Source organism: Cygnus olor, chromosome 4 (assembly GCF_009769625.2).
Source record: "Cygnus olor isolate bCygOlo1 chromosome 4, bCygOlo1.pri.v2, whole genome shotgun sequence".
NCBI classification, from domain to species: domain Eukaryota; kingdom Metazoa; phylum Chordata; class Aves; order Anseriformes; family Anatidae; genus Cygnus; species Cygnus olor.
In genome coordinates this window covers 72051106-72071048 of record NC_049172.1, presented here as the reverse complement: position 1 = coordinate 72071048, position 19943 = coordinate 72051106, and the positions used below count along the sequence as shown (strand labels likewise).

General features: G+C 45.0%; 1 protein-coding gene across 1 annotated transcript in view; it reads left to right on the top strand.

Moving 5' to 3' along the window:
- Positions 1–6971: 6971 nt before the first annotated feature.
- Positions 6972–19943, top strand: part of EIF2AK3 (eukaryotic translation initiation factor 2 alpha kinase 3) — a 42249-nt gene continuing 29277 nt past the window's right edge. The window contains exons 1-2 of the mRNA XM_040555783.1: positions 6972–7217; positions 12561–12690. Of these exons, the coding sequence (XP_040411717.1) occupies positions 7045–7217; positions 12561–12690 (303 nt within the window). The 5' untranslated portion in view covers positions 6972–7044. The remainder of the gene's footprint in view (positions 7218–12560; positions 12691–19943) is intronic.

Here is a 19943-nt window from a genome sequence, read left to right as displayed (position 1 = left end):
CCTCCTCCTCCTGCTGCCGCGGGAGGCTGGGACTTGTAGTGCGGCGAGCCGAGGACTACAGCTCCCACAGTGCCCCCTTGGGGGAGCGGCTCCCGGCCGGGCTGTGGTGCTGAGGGGGAGCTCCGCGGTGCTGTGAGGTCGGGGCAGAGCTGGGCTGCTGCCCTGGTGCTGCCCGGAGCCCTTCACAGCCCCTGTTCCCCGCCTGGCAGCAGGGGAGCTGCCCCCACAGAGGCAGTGTCACCCCTGGGACAAGAGGGGACATGGACGGGACAGGAGGTGCTGGCCCCTGGGGCGGCCGGCACCCGCTGGTGCTTCTCCCAGCATAAAGCCCAATGGGGTTTTCCATCAGGGAGCGCATAAAACCTTTTCTTTTTTTTTTACTTTTTCCACATCTTTTCCCCTCTGTCGTGGCTTGTCACCTGCTGACACCGTCCCCCGAGACAATCCCGGGGACACGGATCAAGCCCAAACCTGGCAGCCAAGCTGAGACCAGGCACTGGTACAAAAAAAAAAAGCCCTCTCCGGGCTTCAGCCCACGTAGGCAGCTGGGATTTGCAGGTACAAGGTCACACCACAACGAGGGGAGAATCTTTTTTTATTTGCACAACAGAAAAGCTGCTGTTGACTCTTTTTTTTTTTTTTTTTTTTTAGTTCTGCACATGACTGACTTGTTCTGCTGCCAACCTCTGCAATTCCGCTGTGATTTTTTAAGGCTAGAAACGTTTCCTTTTGTTTTCCCTGGGCAGGCACGCCAGCCTTTGAACAATGGGGCCGTTATTTGAACAATGGCTCTATTATCATCACCCAGGCTTATCGGAGTGAGCTAAGGCCTTACCTTTCTGTATAGAGCAGGTGACTCGCTATTAAGAGCATGTGATTGCTATACAGAGGAGCCTGGAGTTTTGTTTGCTGGCAATGATTTTTCCACAAGATACACGTTTTAAAGTCCAAAAACGCACAGCTAATGGAATCTAGATTTCAGAAAGAAATCCCTCCTAAGTGCCACAATGCATTAATTTTGAAGGAGAAGCTGACTGGGTTTGGGTGTCACTCCGTTCAGCATCCTAAATGTTTGACTTCTGCTTGAAATAAAAACCAGTCCTGTTTTTTTTTTTTACACTGATTCAGCAAACCCACCTTTACATGCGGGAGTCTCTCAAATCCCGCCTGAGTGAGGAGTGTTGCTGCTGAGGTTCAAGACGAGGTGATAAACATGTTTGTAGCCTCAAAGCAACTGCCGGTGGCTTTGGCTTGAAACGCATCCCGCAGTGCACGTGCCTGGAGGAATGCAAACATTTCCACTTACAGATAATGCTGCTTTCTGTTAGCGTTTTCTCTGAATCAGTCGGTGAGGTACAGTTCCAGTGAACGCAGGAAGATCTTTCCCAGAATATTCAATTTCTGGTGTGCCAAGACTTGCCTGTGCACAAAAAGAGGGCACTGGACCTTTTAGAAATGCATTTTCCCTAAGTTTCAGTGACAGCCAGCTCTATTTGCAAATGGTTCAAAGTCATTCTGTACAAGCCTGTGTTTGCCCCTTGTCAAAGCCGCTCTGGGAGCCAACACTCATCCTCTCTGCTTCAGTACAGAGGGAGGCGTTTGAACCTGCTTTGTTTGAATAGATGTTTTCCTTGTTGAACAGGGTGGCAACTGCGAGATGTTAACCCTAGCAAAATGCCACACTGATGAGCAGGGAAGCGTGGACCGTGGACCGTCGGGCTGGGGAGGGCGGCTGCATGATTCTGGGTGCTGATTTTTCATCTGAGGCTGAAATTACACGTTAGGAAATCACAGGGTAGCAGAGAGAACAGCTTGCTGTTGACAAAAGGGAAGATTGTGCTCCTTACTCTCATCACCCACCATCCATTCTGGTCCTGGGTACACAGATCATGCTGGCTCTGCCATTGCTCAGCCCCTGTGCTGAACCGATTGCCACACAGGTAAAAAGAGCAGTTTCCTGCCAGGTGTGTGAGGTTGAACCGGCTCAGACAAACTTAGCCTGTAACACCTCCCTGAAAGGGAATTGTATAGCTAGTTTATTTAAGCTGCTCTGGTCTAAGCACTGTCCCCAAAAAGGAGCTTTCCCTCCCTATGGTGGGGAACCATCCATTTGCCAATTTTTCCTGCTACTTCCATATGTGGACAAGGAGCTGATTTTTCAGCTTTTCAGAATTTTACAGATTTTGCCGGCAAAACAACTGGCAAAATCAGAGTCAGTTTTCCTGTTTGTGCCTGTATGAGGAAGGCAGCAAGAGCAACCAGTTGGCAGGGGGAAGGCTGTAAGACCGCCCAGCTTAAACCTATTGCAGGTGTGCTAACCTGAATGAAATCCTAGCGAAGGCACAGCAGTCCCAGGGTGTCAGATGTGTTTACCCAACTGTCTGTCTCATTCATTTCGTAAGTGGTGTGAAACAGCCAAGAAGATAAAACCTATGAAGGTAAAACTTCACCAACACACAGGAGACAGCAAGCGGAAGCATTTTAAAGCACTCATCTTTCCAGGCAAACTCTTTTGCTGTTTGGCAGTGGCTGTCCAAGCCTGTTCTTCCAGCCACATCCCAGCAATTACATTCTTGCTACCTAATTTTTTATCCTGCAAACTCCAGTTCGGTGGCATTTCTCCTGGATAATACCTCCTTCACTTCCCGTCTCTGGTTTGGTCTGGTGCTTGACTTTATTCTGCTTATAAAAGATATCAGCAAGGGTGCTGGTATACTAATTCCAATATATGCAGTAGTTTGAGAGCCTGAGTTTTCCTGCGGGAAATGGTGGGCTATAAATAAATAATTTTGCAAGGGACTACTAATGGCCCTTGGTACAGGGCAGCCACAAGGTGGCATGCTGGGTTTTCACTGCTGTGCCTGGCTGCTCTGCGACCAAGTTATTCAAGAAAAGCAGGCAAGTTTTTAGGTGGAGTTATGTAAAGCACCGTTCCTATTAACATCCATCCGTCCTGCAAGTACAGGCTTTGATTTCCAGATAAATGTCTGGTTGGATCTTAAGTTATTGTCATATGATTGAAATAGATCTCTTATGTCACACAGTCAAAACAGAATGGAGCATGTGAGTCATGCTTTGCAAAAAGCAGGAAGTTTGGTTTTGTTGGCACAAGAATTTAATACAGAGAGAAAATTATACTGTTGTATTGCAATGTTTGGCTTAAGGATTTCTGAATAGCATTGCCAATGTAATAGAGAAATAAATTTCCAAAACAGAAAAGTGAGAACGGATTATGATCACTATTCCTTATGCTGCAGTGGTAGGGTGTCTAGAAGAAAACATTGACTCACCTGAAAACTGTTGGACCCCTTAAAACAAAAAGCAGCAACTGGCAGACTTCTGATCTGGGTGGGACAGGGGTGGAAAGTAACATGAGAAAATGAGTTAATGCTCGTGGGTGTGATAGGGACACTTGCACAGAGCTGTTACTGTTTTGCCTCAAGTGTAATAAACCCTCGTGAATCAGCACAAAGGTAGAAGTGCAAGTCTTGTTGTGAAGGAAGCATTCAGATCCCCTGAAATGTGCTGGTGTCTGTGGTTATTGAGTATTTGTTTCTAAGCCGCTGGAATAACTGGTGGGAAAATAAAGAGTTTCCTGCAAAAAGCGCAACACAATGCTAAGATTTTGGGCACAATCTATAAATACAATGGAGTTTTAAATTCAAATACATTAGAGTTACCCTTCAACGTGACTGTTGAAAGCACTGCTATGCAAGAAATGTTAATTTAAATGGGAACAGGTGCAGGGGAGGGCTAGTGAGATGAACGGGGGAACAGAGAGCCAAAAGTGTAAGGGAAGAATAAAAGCCTTTGGCTTGGTTTGCCTAGCAAAACAGAAGGAATTTGATTACTCTTTATAAACATATGAAGGGGTAGACACTCAAGAAAGAAGAGTTATCTAAATAAAGAAAATATTAGCAAAAGACCATATGGATGTAATAATAAAGTGTCATTTGAGTTACTAAAAATGACAATATTCTAACACGAGCTGCTTGGCACGCGGCACAAGGTAAACTCTTTTGGACTAGAGTGTAATGAATGATGCCAAAAAAAAAAAATTCTTTGGATTCCAAGTCAGCGGTTGTCTGGAAGGGAACGTTCGTGACCTGACTTTGCATACATCTGGTGCTTTAATAGAGCTATTTTTTCAGCTCATCAGAGTGCACGCAGGAAGAAAAATTTAGGTAGGAGTTTACAAATGACAATTATAAGCTCTTCAGAAAGAGTTCAGTGAGTCAAAAGAATGACAGTCAAAGAGCAATGATTCCAAAATCAAGAAAGAAAATACTTTGGCCGTTCCTGTCTTACTAGCAGACCAGAGAGAGAATGATGAAAAACGAAAAAATAAATAGCCCAAATGGGGAAAACAGGAAACAAAAAAGTGTTGGTATAAATGAGAAGTTATGAGAAGCAGAGTAGTTATTGGAAGTGAAGCACATCAAAGGAAATCCATAGCTGGCAGGGTTGTGCACAGCAAAAATCCCAAAAAACTATAGTAATGGTACAGGCCCATTAGTAGATGGACATGATTAAAATGTCAATAATGATGCAGAAGTGTTCATTGAACATTTATGATCTATGCTTGTCAAGAACCAGGAAGATCCGTGGGTGAATTACTTAACAGCGATGTGATAAATTTCAGTCCATTAGTAACCAACAAAGCTCTTCTGGTGGTAACTGTGGCCGAGGAGCTCTAAACCAGCTGGTTGTGGAGATCCCTTGCCTGTTACGTTCCTCTTCAGTAAACCTAGATGTACCAGGGGAAATTCTAGAAAGCTAAAAAAGTGCCAGAATAGTATGTGTCTTCAGAAAGGGCAGCTGTACGATACGTAGTAAATGTAGATGCAAGAACACTTCCTGGCTAAGTACCAAAAAAAACTGGTATGCGACTCAGTTATTAAGGAAGTAGTAATAGCAGCCAGAGGCCTAACAGAAATCTCATTTCATGCTTCAAGAAGACAAAAAGAAAAAAAAAATATTTCTTCTGGGAGGTGTAATAAACTTTTCAAATAATTTTTACTTGGAACTGCACCATGTGTTAATGAAAAAAACAGTGTAATACAACATCAGTTAAGCATATATCAAACACGGGGCACATGGATTTTTTTTTTTAGAATTGGTTATAAAACAATGAGTAAGGCTACTTCTAATGGGGTCCCTCCCAGATCAGTCCTATACACGTACATAGTCAATATTTCCATTAGTCACTTGTAAGTAAATTTAAAATCACTCCTAATACAATTTGCAGTTGACATCCACATTGGCAGGCGGTACAACGAGGACAACGAGAGCCGCTTTCCCGATGTGGTAAGCTGGGTCCAGATAAAGTGACTTTATGGTAAGGCAGCCAAACACAAAGCCATGCATCTCAGGTGTGTACCTGTACAGAGCCACGGGGACCGTGCTGTGGCAATGGTGGCTGGCTGGGACCGTAGGCTTACGGGAAGAAAAGCTCACGGCTGTATGATCACAAACGGCCTACATTCAGCCTTTTCCTCTACACAAAGGGGAGGCACACCTAGGGACTTACTAGAGCCTTTTCTATCCCAGGATACGGGTGAAACATGGCACCCTGCTCTGAAACGCTGCGCTTTGAAAAAATGGAAAAGGTGAGGGGTGACAAAGTGTCTTTTAAGGGCTGGACAAGACGCCCTTACAATGAGAAACAAAGAGGTTTGTATCTAACTTCTTTTATTACAAAGATGATAAAGGTCTGCCAGATCCAGGCTGTGCCCAGTGCCTCTTGGCCTGGCCCCGTGCTCTCTGCAGCCTTCCCTCGGGTGGTTACGGACACAGACGGGACCCCCTGGGCCTCCCCTTCTCCAGGCAGAGTAGCCCCAGCTCTCCCAGTCTCTCCTCACAGCAGGGGTGTCCCAGGCCCCTTCAGTACCCCCCAGACCCCCTCAGTACCCTCCTAGGCCCCTTCAGTACCCTCCTAGGCCCCCTCAGTACACCTTTAATATCCCCTAGACCCTCTCAGTACCCCCCAGACCCTCTCAGTACCGCCCAGTACACCCCAGACACCCTCAATACCCCCAGTACTCCTCCAATACCCCCCCAGACCCCCTCAGTACCCCCCTAGACCCCCTCAGTACTCCTCATTATGCCCCCAGACTCCCCTCAGACCTTCCCAGTACCTCCCCAAGGCCCCCAGACCCCCTCAGTTCCTCCCCACTACCCCTCAGATCCCCTCACTACCCCTCAGTACCTCCCAGACCCCCTCAGTACTCGTCATTATCCCCCCAGACCCCCCTCAGTACCCCCCCAGTACTCCTCCAATACCCCCCAGTACTCCTCCAATACTCCCCAGACCCCCCCCAGCACCCCCTAGACCCCCTCAGTGCTCCACAGACCCCCCCCCAATGCTCCCCAGACCCCCCAATTCTCCCCAGATGCCCCCAATACCCCCCCCCCAAACTCCCCTCAGCCCCCCCCAGACACCCTCAGTGCCCCCTCGCCCCGGGCCCAGCCCCGCCCTCCCGCCGGACGCGCCCATTCCGCTCCGCCCGGGGGGAGCCCCCTCTCAGCCTCTCCCCCCCCCCCGTCCCGCCCCGCCCCCCCCGTCCCGCTCCCCCCGTCCCGCTCGCCGCTTGGTACGAGCCGCTGGCCCCGCCCTGCCGGCCCACGGCAGCAACAGCCACGTCACCAGCCCGGCCGGGAAGGGGCGGGGCCGCGCGGCCCGGCTCCTCCACTCAGCAACACACGTGGCGACGCGGCTCCGCCAATCAGCGAGCGGCTCGGTGAATCATGCTCTCCTGATTGGCCAGCGCGCCGCGCCACCGATTGGCCCTGCGGCCGTGTTGACAAACACCCCCCTCCCTCCCTCCCCCTCCGCCCTCCCCACCAATAACAACCGAGCGGCGCGCTGAGCGACGCTCCTCCCGCCCAATCACCACCCTCCTTCCCTGGGGGGGCGGGGCCTCGGGACGTGGCGGGGCGGGCTGGCCAGCGGCGGGCGCCCATTTCGCGGCGGCGGCGGCGGTGGAGAGCGGGACGGGCCGGGGCGGGGGGGCTGCGTGCGGCTGGGCGAGGCGCGGCCCCTCCATGCGGGGCCCGCGGGCCCGCAGCGCCCTGGCAGCCCTCACGCTGCTCCTCCTGCTCCTCCTGTCGCTGGGGGCGGCCGGAGCCGCTCTGCCGGCGGCCGGCGGGGAGGTGACGGTGGAGGACGATGAGCAGGAGGCCGAGGGGAGCGGCGGAGAGGCCCGGAGCGGCGGCAGGTGGGCGGTGAGGGGGGGGGAAACGGGGGCTGAGGGGGCGTTAAGGGGGCGGGGGGGGAGCGCTGCGGTGACAGGACGAGAGACAGCGGGCACAGAGTGGAGCACGAGGAGTTCTGGGCGAATGTGAGGGGAAATTTTTGTCCTGCGAGGTGACGGGGCGCTGGAAAGGTTGCTCAGAGAGGTTGTGTTGGTTCCTTCTCTTCAGTTATTCAAGCCCACCTGGGTGTCATCCTGTGTGACGTGCCCTAGGTGGTCCCGCCCAACAGGGGGGTTGGACCGGGTCATCCCCACAGGTTCCTTTCAACCCTGCTCGTTCTGTGCCGTTTTCGATTTTTAAATTTATGTAGCCTCAGAAAATCCTTTAAAAAATTAATTTTCTGCCCTATAATTAGGGTTAAATAAGGACGCTAAAGGTGTTCAGCCAAATAACTGAAGCATGAACCTTTCTGTTTTATGACTAGAATTAAATGAGGACACTTAAGATGTTCAGTCAAATAACTTAAGCCTGAGATTAAATGTAGCTGTTCTCCCATTGATCAGTGCTTTGGGGTAGATTTGCTGTCATTAGATGAAAATAGAATATCACCAGCTCCACAGTATTTACCTGCATGCTTGCCTGGATTTTCTTTCTATCAGTATTTGTGAGGTCTTTACCCACCCCAGCCAACTGTTCTGCATCTACAGAATATCCATGTAGTATAATGGGTTCAGTGCAATCTGGAAAAAAAATACACCACCTGTTTTTGCTGTAGGCAAATAAATGTGATCATCATTTTGAGGAATTTCTCTTCCCTAAAATAAAATAAGTGTGGTGGTTAGCGAATTACCATGCTTATCCCTTACAAACGTTCAGGGTTTCAAGTTGGCATAGCTGTTTATAGTTCAGATTTGACAAGTGGCTGTATTTGTAATACCCCAAGTGTACTTTGAGGCCAATATTAGGATTGTTTGTTCCTAACTGAAGCAAGAACTGTGGTACGTATTGTACCTAAACGATGATAAGTTCTGCTTTCTCTTTCTAACCAAAAGAACTCATTTGAATAGATGCAAATCTTCTGTACAATGAGACGTGTGGACAAGCCAGATAAGAGTTCCTCCTGTCCTGTTTCCATCTTCCCGTGTTAGCGTGGCCCTTTTCCTCTGTCTCTAGGTAAATAAGAGTGCTGAGCTGCTGTAAAGTAGAACAGGGCTGTGTTCAGGGCACCTGTTCTCCAAACCTGGTGTATTTGTGACGGGTTGTACTCAATGATTTGAAGTCCCGGGGCTGGCCTTTTGTAAGTGGATGTAGAAGTTTGTAGCAGGCTCTTTGAGCTCTGAGAGGGAACTTTATAAATGTGCTTCCATAACAACCTCCTGTTGTGAGTGACAGAGGCTAGGAAATGCTAAGAAAACAGACTTTCATTCAACCGTGGAGGCTATTTATAGATGCTGTGTGGGGAAAGAAAAAGTACACCCAGATGCTTTTTCATACTGACAAAGTACAAATAAAATGTGGCTGTATAGCATTAGCACAGTCTGTCAGCAGCTGTGATTACAGCTATTTGTATGTGCTGTGCTGCTCCCTTGCTTTAATCCTGCTGCTGGGGCCACCTGTAAGAGCCCAAAAGGGATTTTCGGCCCCCCTGTTACAGGTTCCTCATGTGTTCTGGAGCACCAGCTGGAGACAAGGTGAAGATGTGTGTGTATTTACTGGTGTTTGCTTACCAGGTGCCTGCTCCATGCATCCTGAAGTTCAGCTCATTGCCTGGTTTGGAGTTAGGAGTGATTCCGTTGTGTTTTTTTCTGTCTCATCCAGGCTTGTGGAGACTACTGTGATGCTGGTGTGTGTTTGTGTTTTTATCCCCTTACCTAGCGGTGTGGGATGTGATTCACTCACTAGTGGTTCGTGGCTGATTTTCAACAAATACCTTGCTATGCTTGCAACCTTATTGCTGTTTGTCTCCCTCACTTCCTAAACATCCTGGTTGTGGGTTTTGGCCTTTTTACCTTTGATCTCAGGTCGGGCAGTTGGTGTTTTGTGTGGGACGGTATGCAAAATTGAGGTCTGCCTTGGTGGAAGCCTCAGGAAACTCTTAACGTTGCTGCGTTAGGCTTCTTGTAGCCTGTAAGTGCTGCCTCAGGCAGGAGGTGGTGCTGATACTGCCAGTGATAAGGTATGGTTTTGCAGAGAATAATCAAGTTCATCAGGCTTAACCATTTTGGCTGATGAGGAAATTCCTTTCCTTGCAGTTCGATGATTATGTGTCCCGAAGATGCATCAAGAATATCACTATTTGATTTTGATGTCTATAATTGCAGTTACCGTCCTAATGTCTGGAACCAGTAACAGTTCCTAAAGGATGGGTCTTTATTCTTGAGTAACTTTTCACACAGCCATATGCTGCTGGTGTGTGTAAGAATTTGGTGTTACAAGTTACCCTAAGGTAGCACAATGGGGTGACAAAAAGCAAGTGGCTTTCCCCCTTTTTCAACTGAAGTAGTTTCTTGAAGCCATCTAAATTGGGTTTATCAGAGTCTATTAATCTAGTGATTGATCAGAATGTCCAAAAGATGGGAAAACCTTTTTTTCCTGTCATCGCTTCCTGTTGTCAGTGCTCAAAGCAACAAGCAGTGGAATTGCACGGAGAAAGGGGAGAAACTTAGCAGATGTGCTAGTGAGAAAATACAACACAAGCATCAGTCTGAGTAGGGCACAGGTAGAGAAATTACAGAAATTAAACCAATTAGAGGTCAAGTGACAGGGTTTTAAGCTGCTGAAGTCGGTCGGAGATGGGGAGAACTTATTTAGATTTTAATTTACAAAGAAACAGTAAGTAACCAAGGATTTTCTTACAAGAACAAGGAGTCTTTCACATTTTTTGTGACAGGCAGGAATATTGTTGAAGAGCAAGACCAAGATTGGACCAGAAACATGACTATTTTGTTTAAAATGAGTTACTCATTTAAAAAAAAAAAAGGCAGAAACACATTTTCCTTGCACCTAGATGCAGGACTAAAGGTAGCCGGTTGCAAGATTTAGCCGGGAGGGTCTGGCTGGCTTGGTCCTGGCCCTGTGTCTCACCCAGGCGTTTGCTCTGTAGGTGGAGGTTGTGAAATGAAGTCCAGCATCCCAGTGCTGCTGCCCCAAGTGCCCAGGGGATTTTTCAGGTACACAGCAGGGGCTGGTCACCCAGTTTACCAGGAGTGTGTGCTCTTGGTACAGAAGCTCCCTCCAAAGGCATGTTTGGTGGTTTTACCATTCTAAAGCAGCTAAACTTAAAAATTAGGAGCAGTTGCACTGTGATTTGAGTGACTTGAGGTCATTCAGAAGCCGCCCTGTTGGGTGGCAGGGCTTCAGTAACGAGAACTCCCGGGGAAGGCTGTGGTTTGCATCTGGTGAGGAAAGCTTATATAAAAAGGTAAGGCACAAGGGCATAAAATATTCCGTACTTGAGGGATAAAACGAGAAGGAAACCAATGGGAGAAGGTAGGTAGGAAACATTTCACCACATGACGTTAGGGTTTGTCTTCTATACGGCGTCGCTGCCAAGATTCCCTCCGTTCTAGCTGTGGTTCTACCTTTTTTTATAACCAAGTTGTCAGCTGGATCAACATAAAACTGAAGCAGATCCACTTGGAATAATATTTTTCTGCAATGCCATAGGGTTTTGGATAAATCGTTGTAGCATAACGCAAACAGACCCTGTTAAATGTGTGTCCAAGACTGCTGGTGTGCGAGCCCTTGTTGACAGTGCTTGGGAACAGAGTCTGCTGCAGTCGGGTTGGTTATTAACCCGGTCTTGGGTTCTGCACGGGTGGAATAATTAAGTGTGCTCGGTTTATAAAAACTCACGTGTTCTGTTCAAGTGTTTGCACAAGTGGCACTCTTCGAAGAGTTCCTTAAACTAAGCAGCTTGGAGGAACGTGATGCTTGGCTACCTCCAGAAAGGAGGGCTGCAGCACTGTTGTTGGTACAGGTTGAAGATGCATTTAATTTTCGAACTGTTAATAATATAATGCATATAGTACAGTATAGGGTTCTCTAAAAATGCGTGGGTTACTTTTACATCTAAAACCGCAATGTTTTAGATGACCCCTGTAGGTGATGTAAGTTGCTGCCCTCGAACGTGTTTTTAAGATGATGATTTTAGCTTTTCTTCCTTAAAGAAAAATGATAGCCCCCGTGATTTCCTCTCTGAACTTCAGCTTACTGCACTGGTAACCTTGGACAAGTGAATATATCTGGTTGGAGTTCTGCACAGTAATTTGGTGACCCTTATTGTTTCCAAATTCTTTTGCTTATCTGAATGAGCGCTACAGTCCCCTCCTCCCCTGCATTCTGCTCATCAGGCTTATTTGCACAGCTCCTTATTCTCATTGAAAGCGCTGTCTATAAAAAGTCCTTCTGGGTCAGTAAATCCAGCCCCTCTTGGTGCAAGCAGTCTGTAAAGCGATCGAGCTCTGCTCCTATAGCCTCTGAAGCTTGGTGAGCTTGCAGCAAGCCCCAGCTGCCTGCACGTCCCCTGCTTTTTCAGGTCAGAGTGAAACAACTTCCAAGGGAAAAAAGGCCCTTCAAAAGTGCCTTGGCAGTGTTTTTTCACTGGTCATTCATTGTGTGTGGAGTGATTTATTTTTTTTAAATAATGCTTGAATTCTAGCCTGATCAGAAATGTTTGTTCTGATCGTACTGCTGCGTCAGAAAATCGATAAGCTTCAGGTTCTGCAGAAACCAAGAGCTAGCTTGCTGTTACCATGTGTTCCTGCACAGGCTCCTTAAAGAAGTGGCATAAGGCAATTTGCTTGCTTTGCTGTCCGTAGTGGCTGGATGTTGTTTGTAGTGTCCTGAGTGTTTCTTGGGTAAGACTTGTTTTATTATGAGATGCTGTTAAATGCCTTCAAGGATATCAGTGTTTCATCCAGAAGCAATGAAAACTTACTTAGGTGTGACTTAATCTTTATATACTTGCTTGGTTAATTGTTTTGGGTTTGGGTTGTTTGGAAGGGTGTGTTAAAGATCCCTGTGGAATAAATAGGGTCTGTGCTGTTCTTAAAATACCTAAAAAGAGGAAGATCTCATCCAGTGTTGCAATGGCAACACGTGCATGAGAGAGCAAGAAATCAGCTCTCTCCCTCTGGAACTGAACTCTGAAAGAGTCTTGCAGCACGTGAACGTGTTTGGTATCCAGCCCCAGGCTTCAACTTTTCTATTTTCCCTTGTTGGTCAGGGTGGAACGATCAAATCCTGTTTTGTGGCATATGTTGACTTGACTTTGTATTAATGCAGTGGGTTTCCAACTTTAGAAAACAGCCAACTGATAAATGATATATTGCTGGAGCTCTTACTGTGAATGTTCCCCCTTGCAGATCTCTAGTAATTATCAGCACTTTGGATGGACGGATTGCTGCACTGGATCCAGAAAATAGCGGGAGGAAACAGTGGGATCTAGATGTCGGATCGGGTTCTCTGGTGTCATCCAGTCTTAGTAAACCGGAGGTAAGGCTTTATCTCTCTCCTAACTAAATCTTTTAACAACGTATTTTCTATAATAAAATGACTGCTGTTTCTCCCGTGTTTAACAGATGTTAGAAATTGCAGCAAACTCAGAATGGACAAAGTTTGACAACTGTTCCCAAACTTTCTTTGGGGTGCTTACATCCAGTTTCCATTTCAAACTGGAGTGGGTCAGCATTGTAGTGCTGGCATTGACGTGTGTGACAAAACTAGATGAACTAACATCAAACTAGATGATGTAACCAGGTTTGGGAATTGTGTGCAGTTGCTGATTGGAAACAAGTTACTTGTAAATTGGAGCAAACAGAAGGATCATCTGCTTTGTATTACTAGTGTGTTTTGGCAAGCGCTGACATCTTTTTTTTCCTCTTCAACAAAAGCAAAAGTCCTTGTGACTTAGCAAATGAACAAAAGATTATTTCTTATACTAGATAAGCAGGCTGCCTATAAAATAAAACGTTTGCAATGAAATAGAGCATTGAAGGTCACCCTGAAGTACGGAGTGGGGAAAGGTTGCATCATTTCTTGTGGATGAGCTGTAACGAGGAAATTCAGATGGTAAAATTCCTTGTTTGGTGCCGTTTCCGCCATCGCTGTTGTATTTCCACCAGTCTTGAGTAAACACAAGCTAGAAGTTAGAAGGAAGGTGGTTTTCTGTTCTTTTTTACTTCCTGCCTTGAAGTGATATCCATGACTCATTCACTCCTACAATTAGGAAGAATAAATACACCAACTCTGAGGTAGTTTGTGATGTTGGCAGAGCGCGTGGTCCTTCACCGTCAAGGATGGTTGGGTTTGATAACCAGTCTTATATCCTGCTTCTACATGATGACCAACAGAGAATGGAAGTTGAAGGGACATTCAGACTGCATGAGCATCTTGCCTGTGGTGCTGTCTACTTTTTGTGACCTCTTCTTTTCACTGAAACAGTCTAATGAAAGATTTAGTTTGCTTTGGTAACAAAAGGGTGAGAACTATTAATCACCATCGCTGAGACTGATTGCAAAAGTGATGTGAATGTTGACTTCTGTTCCCTTGTTTCTGAGAGAGAGTTTTATTTATGGATGCAACTTTTTGATACTTGTTCAGATATATTTTTGTTTAAATTTCTTTGTTAAAGAAAAAACTGAAGAATTTTAGTAAAACTATGTTCTAGGGCAGAATTGAAAGGACTATAAAAATTGTAAAGAGCTCCGTAAAGGGGAAAGTGTCTGCTTGGAACTGCTGTCCTTCCCAAATATTTTCAATACCAGTAACTTGAAATACTTGTCTGTTACCTGTTGCTCTGAACAGTTTGAGATGAGGTCAGTGAAAAAAAACAGCCATGTGTAAAACAAACACTAGAAATCTATGCAAATACAAACTTCATTCTTCATTAAAAATGAAGATGTGATCCCAGATTCAAATTCAAAGATTTCAAGAACTCAAGCATTTATTATTACGGAAGTGTTCTTGCATCTTGCAAATCCAGATTTTTGTGACTGAACTGATCTGGCCAGAGTTTTGATCTTCTTGCAGTGTGATGTGACTTTAGAAACTGAAGGTTGATGCCGGAACAGCAGAAATTGTCCTTTGTCCATGCAATATATAGTTCCCTTCTGTGGCTACAAGTTAGTAGGCTACGGGACTCATCGCTTTTAAAGAGTGTTGTTAAACATATGAGATGTTTTCAGATGGGCTTTCAAATTGCTGTATTTCTATGACTGTGGCCAAAGGCTCAAGGTTTTGTCAGTTAAGATGCAGACCTTAGGGGAGAACTTGTGAGTTACAAGTAATAATCTATTCTGGCCTTTCGGAAGCTGTTAAGAGTTGTGAACATAGGTCTTTTAGATTTACCATCATGTAAACAAACGGCGTTTGTTTAAGTGAAGAAATAAAGCTTAGAAAAATGTAAGTAATGAATACTCCAATTATTCTACACAAATACATTTCAATATATGTGTTTAATCTGCTGTCAGCATCACCTGAAAGATACTGCAGTGAATCTAGAGGCTTCTTGAGGTACCAGTTGGCCTCGTTAAATTTGTTGGGACTACTCTTTTGGGTCAATATATTAAATTCATTAAGGTCTCAAAGTCTGTCTCCAGTGTTTCCTTTCTGATTTGGGCATGTGGTATATTTTACTCTCTCAAAGTAACTATTGAGGCTTTTTCTTCCTCTTCCAACATTTTTGAGGTAGAAGAGTTCTCTGCGCTTGCAACCACAATATTATATTCTGCATAAAAGAGTATCATTATGTAAGCTGTTAACCTACATCTTGCAAGAAATGGCAGGTGAGAAATTTCTTCTGCATTACACTTGGAGTCGTGTTGTGTTTCTTCAGAATGAGGGAAGTGTTTGCTGCTATGTCTTAATCCTTTGGATTTTTTTAAATTTTAACTATTTTGGGTGAGTGCAATGAACTCTAATTCCGAGTCTTGGTGCAAAAGCATGAAATCAATTTCCGAATGCATTTTAAGAAAAGGCATTGGGAATTCAAACTTGAGTGTTTAATAGAGCTATAGTTACTTCCTCTGCTTAACTGTAAAATGTCAGCTTGACTGTCTGAAGCTCATGTGTTAATTAGAAAAGTGAGGTAGTAAAATTTCAAATGTTCCAGCAGCTCTGTCAAACACTTCAGATCTTGAAACTGCTGCTTAAGATGCTGACAAGAGAGATGTTCATCATTTGTTATGCGAACAGATCAATTAGAAAGGGAAGTCTGCTGAACGACTAATTGTTTGGGTAACTGCAATAGTAAAATTCTTTCTTTGGCTTGAAGCTCCAATGTGTACAACCATGGTCAGGGTGCCAATGCTGCAAATGTATGAGGCCACGTTTCAGTCTTGTGCAGTAAAATTTAAAAACTATTTCCCTGTGTAACTTCAAGATTTATTGCTACTTGCACATAAAGATTGCTCCCTGAAGTTTAGGGTAAAGTCATTGACTCTCACCTTTTCCAAAAGTGCACTTTTAATGCAAACACGCTTGTTTACTCTTTAAATTTAAACTTAGTATTGAATATACTGTCTGTACTTAGAAGTGAATACCTTTGGGAGAATCAGCCTGTTAAAATAGAGGGCTGCCTCTCAAGCAGCAGAAAGGGTTTATACACATCGTCGAGACTGCTGTCACTTCCTGACACGGGTGATGTGTTCTTTACCTGCATAGCTTTATACCAAATTGCTTAACGGGCTTCTTTCTTCCCTATACTACCATATGAAAGAAGTTTAGGTGTAAGCTTGCCCCTATATTGAAATCACTGGCCAGAAGAGGTGTGCATGATCAGTGGGAGGCTGGAGAAGAAATGATAGACAGAAAAAAGCCTACTGCAAGATGGATAATCTGTAAAGACACTGCTGTGAAAAAGCTGGTAGCTTGTTTTCTCCTGTGTGATGAGACTGGAGAAAAACAAGTAGGATACTTGATGGTGACGATGTGAGAGTAACAGCTTAAAATACATCCATGGCTGACACTTTTTTTGTGCGCTGTCAGGGACGCTGCAGGGAGTTCAGCCTGGCAGGGTGGCTCAGATCATATGTACTGGGTAAAAGTAACTGCCTTGGCTCGTAAGTCTCTTGTTACAGACTAATCCCTGAGTAAGAACCTTACTTCCTTATTTGAGAGGTTTGGGATCATGGGACAAAATGAGATGTCAGGTCTACCAGCCTGACATCTGTAGGAGTCATAGTGAACATGCCACAGTATACTGGAAAAATGAAATAATTTTGGTTATGAATTGTTGTAAAATTCATCAACATCCTTATTGCTCTAAAAGCTCTTAGTGTAGCAACTCAAAATAAGCTTTTCTACAGCCTTAGGGATCTGGGAGATCTGTTTTTGGACCTAAGTGGCAGTTCTTTGTGGGATAGCCCAGGATTATTGTTTTCTTCCAGAGAAACATGGAGATGCAGAGAAGTTTTATACTGAAGTCAGCTGAAAACTAATTGCACTGTAGGCAAAGAATCCATAGATATCTCAAGCCGTTTGTTCCTTTTTTTGTCCTTTGGAGAGGACAGGGTGATGCTTAGAGTAGATGACTGGGGAAGACTTCAAAGTCTCCAAATCTCTATTAGTTACAGGCTTTAGTTCACAATATAAATGTTTTGTTTTTCTTTATCTGCATCCTAAGCACTTTAAATTTTTCGATGTTTTGATTCTCCAAAAGAAATAGGAATTTCTGCAGTGAAGCGTTCAGACATCTGGGAATCCCTTTAAGGCATTGTCTGCCTGGACTTTGCTGTGCATTGGATAAAGCAACTGCTGCACCCAGTTGTGGCCAGAGAAGGGTCAAAAGGTGCCCTGGGTTGCTTTGGGAACACAGGAAGGAATTCAACAACTCTCATCCTTTGGCCTCTTACATTTCAGGGCAGAAGAAATAACAAAACCCACACTGCAGTGGGTCAGGGCAAGACAGGAGGTCAACACGCCCTCTGGGGATGTTGACTTGGGATTTCTGGGTTCTCTTTTATGTGCCCTCCCAGAGGTTAGGGGCGGGCGGATAATTTGTCTCATTGAAAGAAATCTTGTGACATCAGCTTCAGGAAAATCACACCCACCACTTAAGGCACCCCTGCAGCAGCATTTTAGCCTGAATAAAAACGAGGTTTTTGTTTGGCCCGTGGTTTTCTACTTTGGTTATTTTTTTCAATTAAGTCATTGCCTGTAAATACCATCCAATGACAAGCTGAGATGTGGTTGCTTGCAGCATGGGTGGGGAGTACTTAGGACTGTCAGTCATACTTGTTCAAGTGCTTTCACTTCAAGGGTTATTACAGCAGCTTTTGACTACGGTGCTGAATATTAGGAATTTCTAGCAAACCTGTACAAATCCGTTCTGGCTCTCCCAGGAGTCACTGGTGAAAACAACTGGAGGTGCATCTCAGACTGAGAAGATGCCTTTCTCTGTACTTACTGGCTTTTTGCTTACAAACAAATGGGTCTGCCTCTCTCACTAGGGTTAATCATAACTTTAAATGTATTTATGCATCTTAAAACAGCTGGCATGGGGACGCAGCAGCAGAAGCAGTCTGTTCTGCTTAGCGCTTGGAAGAGTGCTTGCAGGAGCAAATGCTGGGTGGTGGGGTCAGACTTCTGTAAGCGTGGAATAAGAAGTTGGCTCTCTGTGCCTTAGTATGCAAAACTACAGCAAAATTTTACTCCAGAAAGCGAAGAATATAAATGTTTTAAGTTTCTAGTGATGCTGCAAAATTATTTTCCATCCCTACTGTGTTGCAACCAGTTGCAAATCCCCAAATCTTCACTTAGGTCAAGCAGGCAGAGTATTTAAATCAATGAACTTGGTATCGAGATGACTAACTGGGCAAAAACCTATTTCCATGCAGGTGAAGGAACATAATTTTAGTAGTTTGGAAGAGTTCATTAGTAGAGTTCCTTGTCCTGTAGCTCATCTTTACTTTTGTGCACTGCTGGGACAGATGTAGGACTGCCAGATGCTCTGAGAGCTGGAGGTATCGTTCCTCTAAAGGAGGGCTGGGGCGTAAGCCAGTTCTCTATCACAGAAGTTCTCTGAAATAGAAATGGAATTAAACTGTACTAAATGAAATACAAGATGCAGGGACTGATAACAGTTTTGTTGAAGGTCGGAGGTGATCAATTTAAAACTGAGAATCCTGTGTGCTAAGAGATCCTGTGACAGGTTATCAGCGGCCATCTCAATTTCTCTGCAGGGGAAGGAAATGTGATCCCATGCTGCCTGAGGGCAGAGAGAGATTAAGAGTCTTAAATGGTCCTGGAAAAGCTCATAATGAATAAGGAGTGAGTGTCCAGAATTGTACTTCAAAGGAAGATAAATTCTAATTGCAATTGAGGCAGAGAAGGCTTATTAGGGCTATCAAGGGGAGTGGAGCCTGTGTTTTACAAGAAGAGAATAGATGTGACTGCTCTTTAACTACGCAGATGTATTATGATTACTGATGACTCAAACAGTTTTTTCTTTCTGTTGCTGGAAACATGTGAGGTGAGCTTGGCAATGAAGAGGGGCCATGCTTTGAGAACTTGGCTACCTGTGCATTTGAGTATAAACCTCTGCTTTCTGGGTGAGATTAAAAAAATGATTTATAGTTATCCTGAAAATACCTCTTTAATAAGGCCAGAAGCAGTGATCAGAATATCAATGGCAAGGGAGTAATTGGTTTTAAGTATCTGGATAGCTTGAAGTTGTGCTTTTGTAGAAAATCCAGCTGAACTTTTTAATGTGGAGTGGTAAGTCTGTGGGGAGGAGGACTCGGTGGTGGATACCTGAGCTGAGTTGGGGGGTTAGTGTGATGCAGCATCGTGTTTTTTGCAACAGATCTATTTGTCACCCTGCTTAGACAAGCGGCTGTATGCATTTATCAAAACGCACGTTTTCAAAGACAATCATCGGAGTTTAATGACTCGTTCAATTAAAAAAAAACCAAACAGCTTCCTATAACTGCAGCTTGGTGGCTTTCTTGCTGACACTTAATGCAGTTAGCACTGATGAAGCTCTGATAAAGTGCTGACACGTGTCCTCTAACTCATGCTGTAACGATGTCTGGGGGGGACAGCTTCCGTTACAGGGCACGTGGGGAGCTAGAATAACAAGTGTGTGGCTTGTGTGATAGCGGAGCGCTCAGCCCGGAGCATCACCAGCGATGCTCTTCCTCGAACAATGCCAGCAAAGTTTTCTCTGACAGAGGCACTCTGGGCTAATGGTTGTGGCCGACTTTCATCTGCCACGCTGGCAGACGTGGTCAAAACGCATTGGAGCAGAGCTTGGAAACGTCGTTCATCATCAGCTTGCTGTCCGTGTTGTTTAGTTGTCTTGATGGTAGCTGGTAATTTAATTACACATGGTACGCTGCATGTTTTGTGTTGTCTGTTAAATGCTTCTGGTGTTTACAGAGTTGGAAATGGATCGGCTCTAGTAATGCCTAGACAAATACCCATTGCAGAACAGAGAATGGATGACTTAGATATGTGGAGCTTAGCTGCCCAAAATACAACACAGCGATTTATTCTGCCCTAAACCCGTTTTGAGCTTGCAGCCTGTATCTCTGCCTGTACAAGAAAGGGCTTGTTTCAAGCACTAAGCATTTTAGACAGTTTAGCAAATCATTCCTCTAGCAGCACGGCCGCTGACATCTCATTTCTAATTTTCATTTGGACTTTACCCTCTATCCACAGGTAACCCTATTAATCTTTCTGTCAGAGTCACTGCGTGTTTTGTGCTTTCTGTCCTCTAACCTCTCCGTGGTCTCTGCATCCTTGAA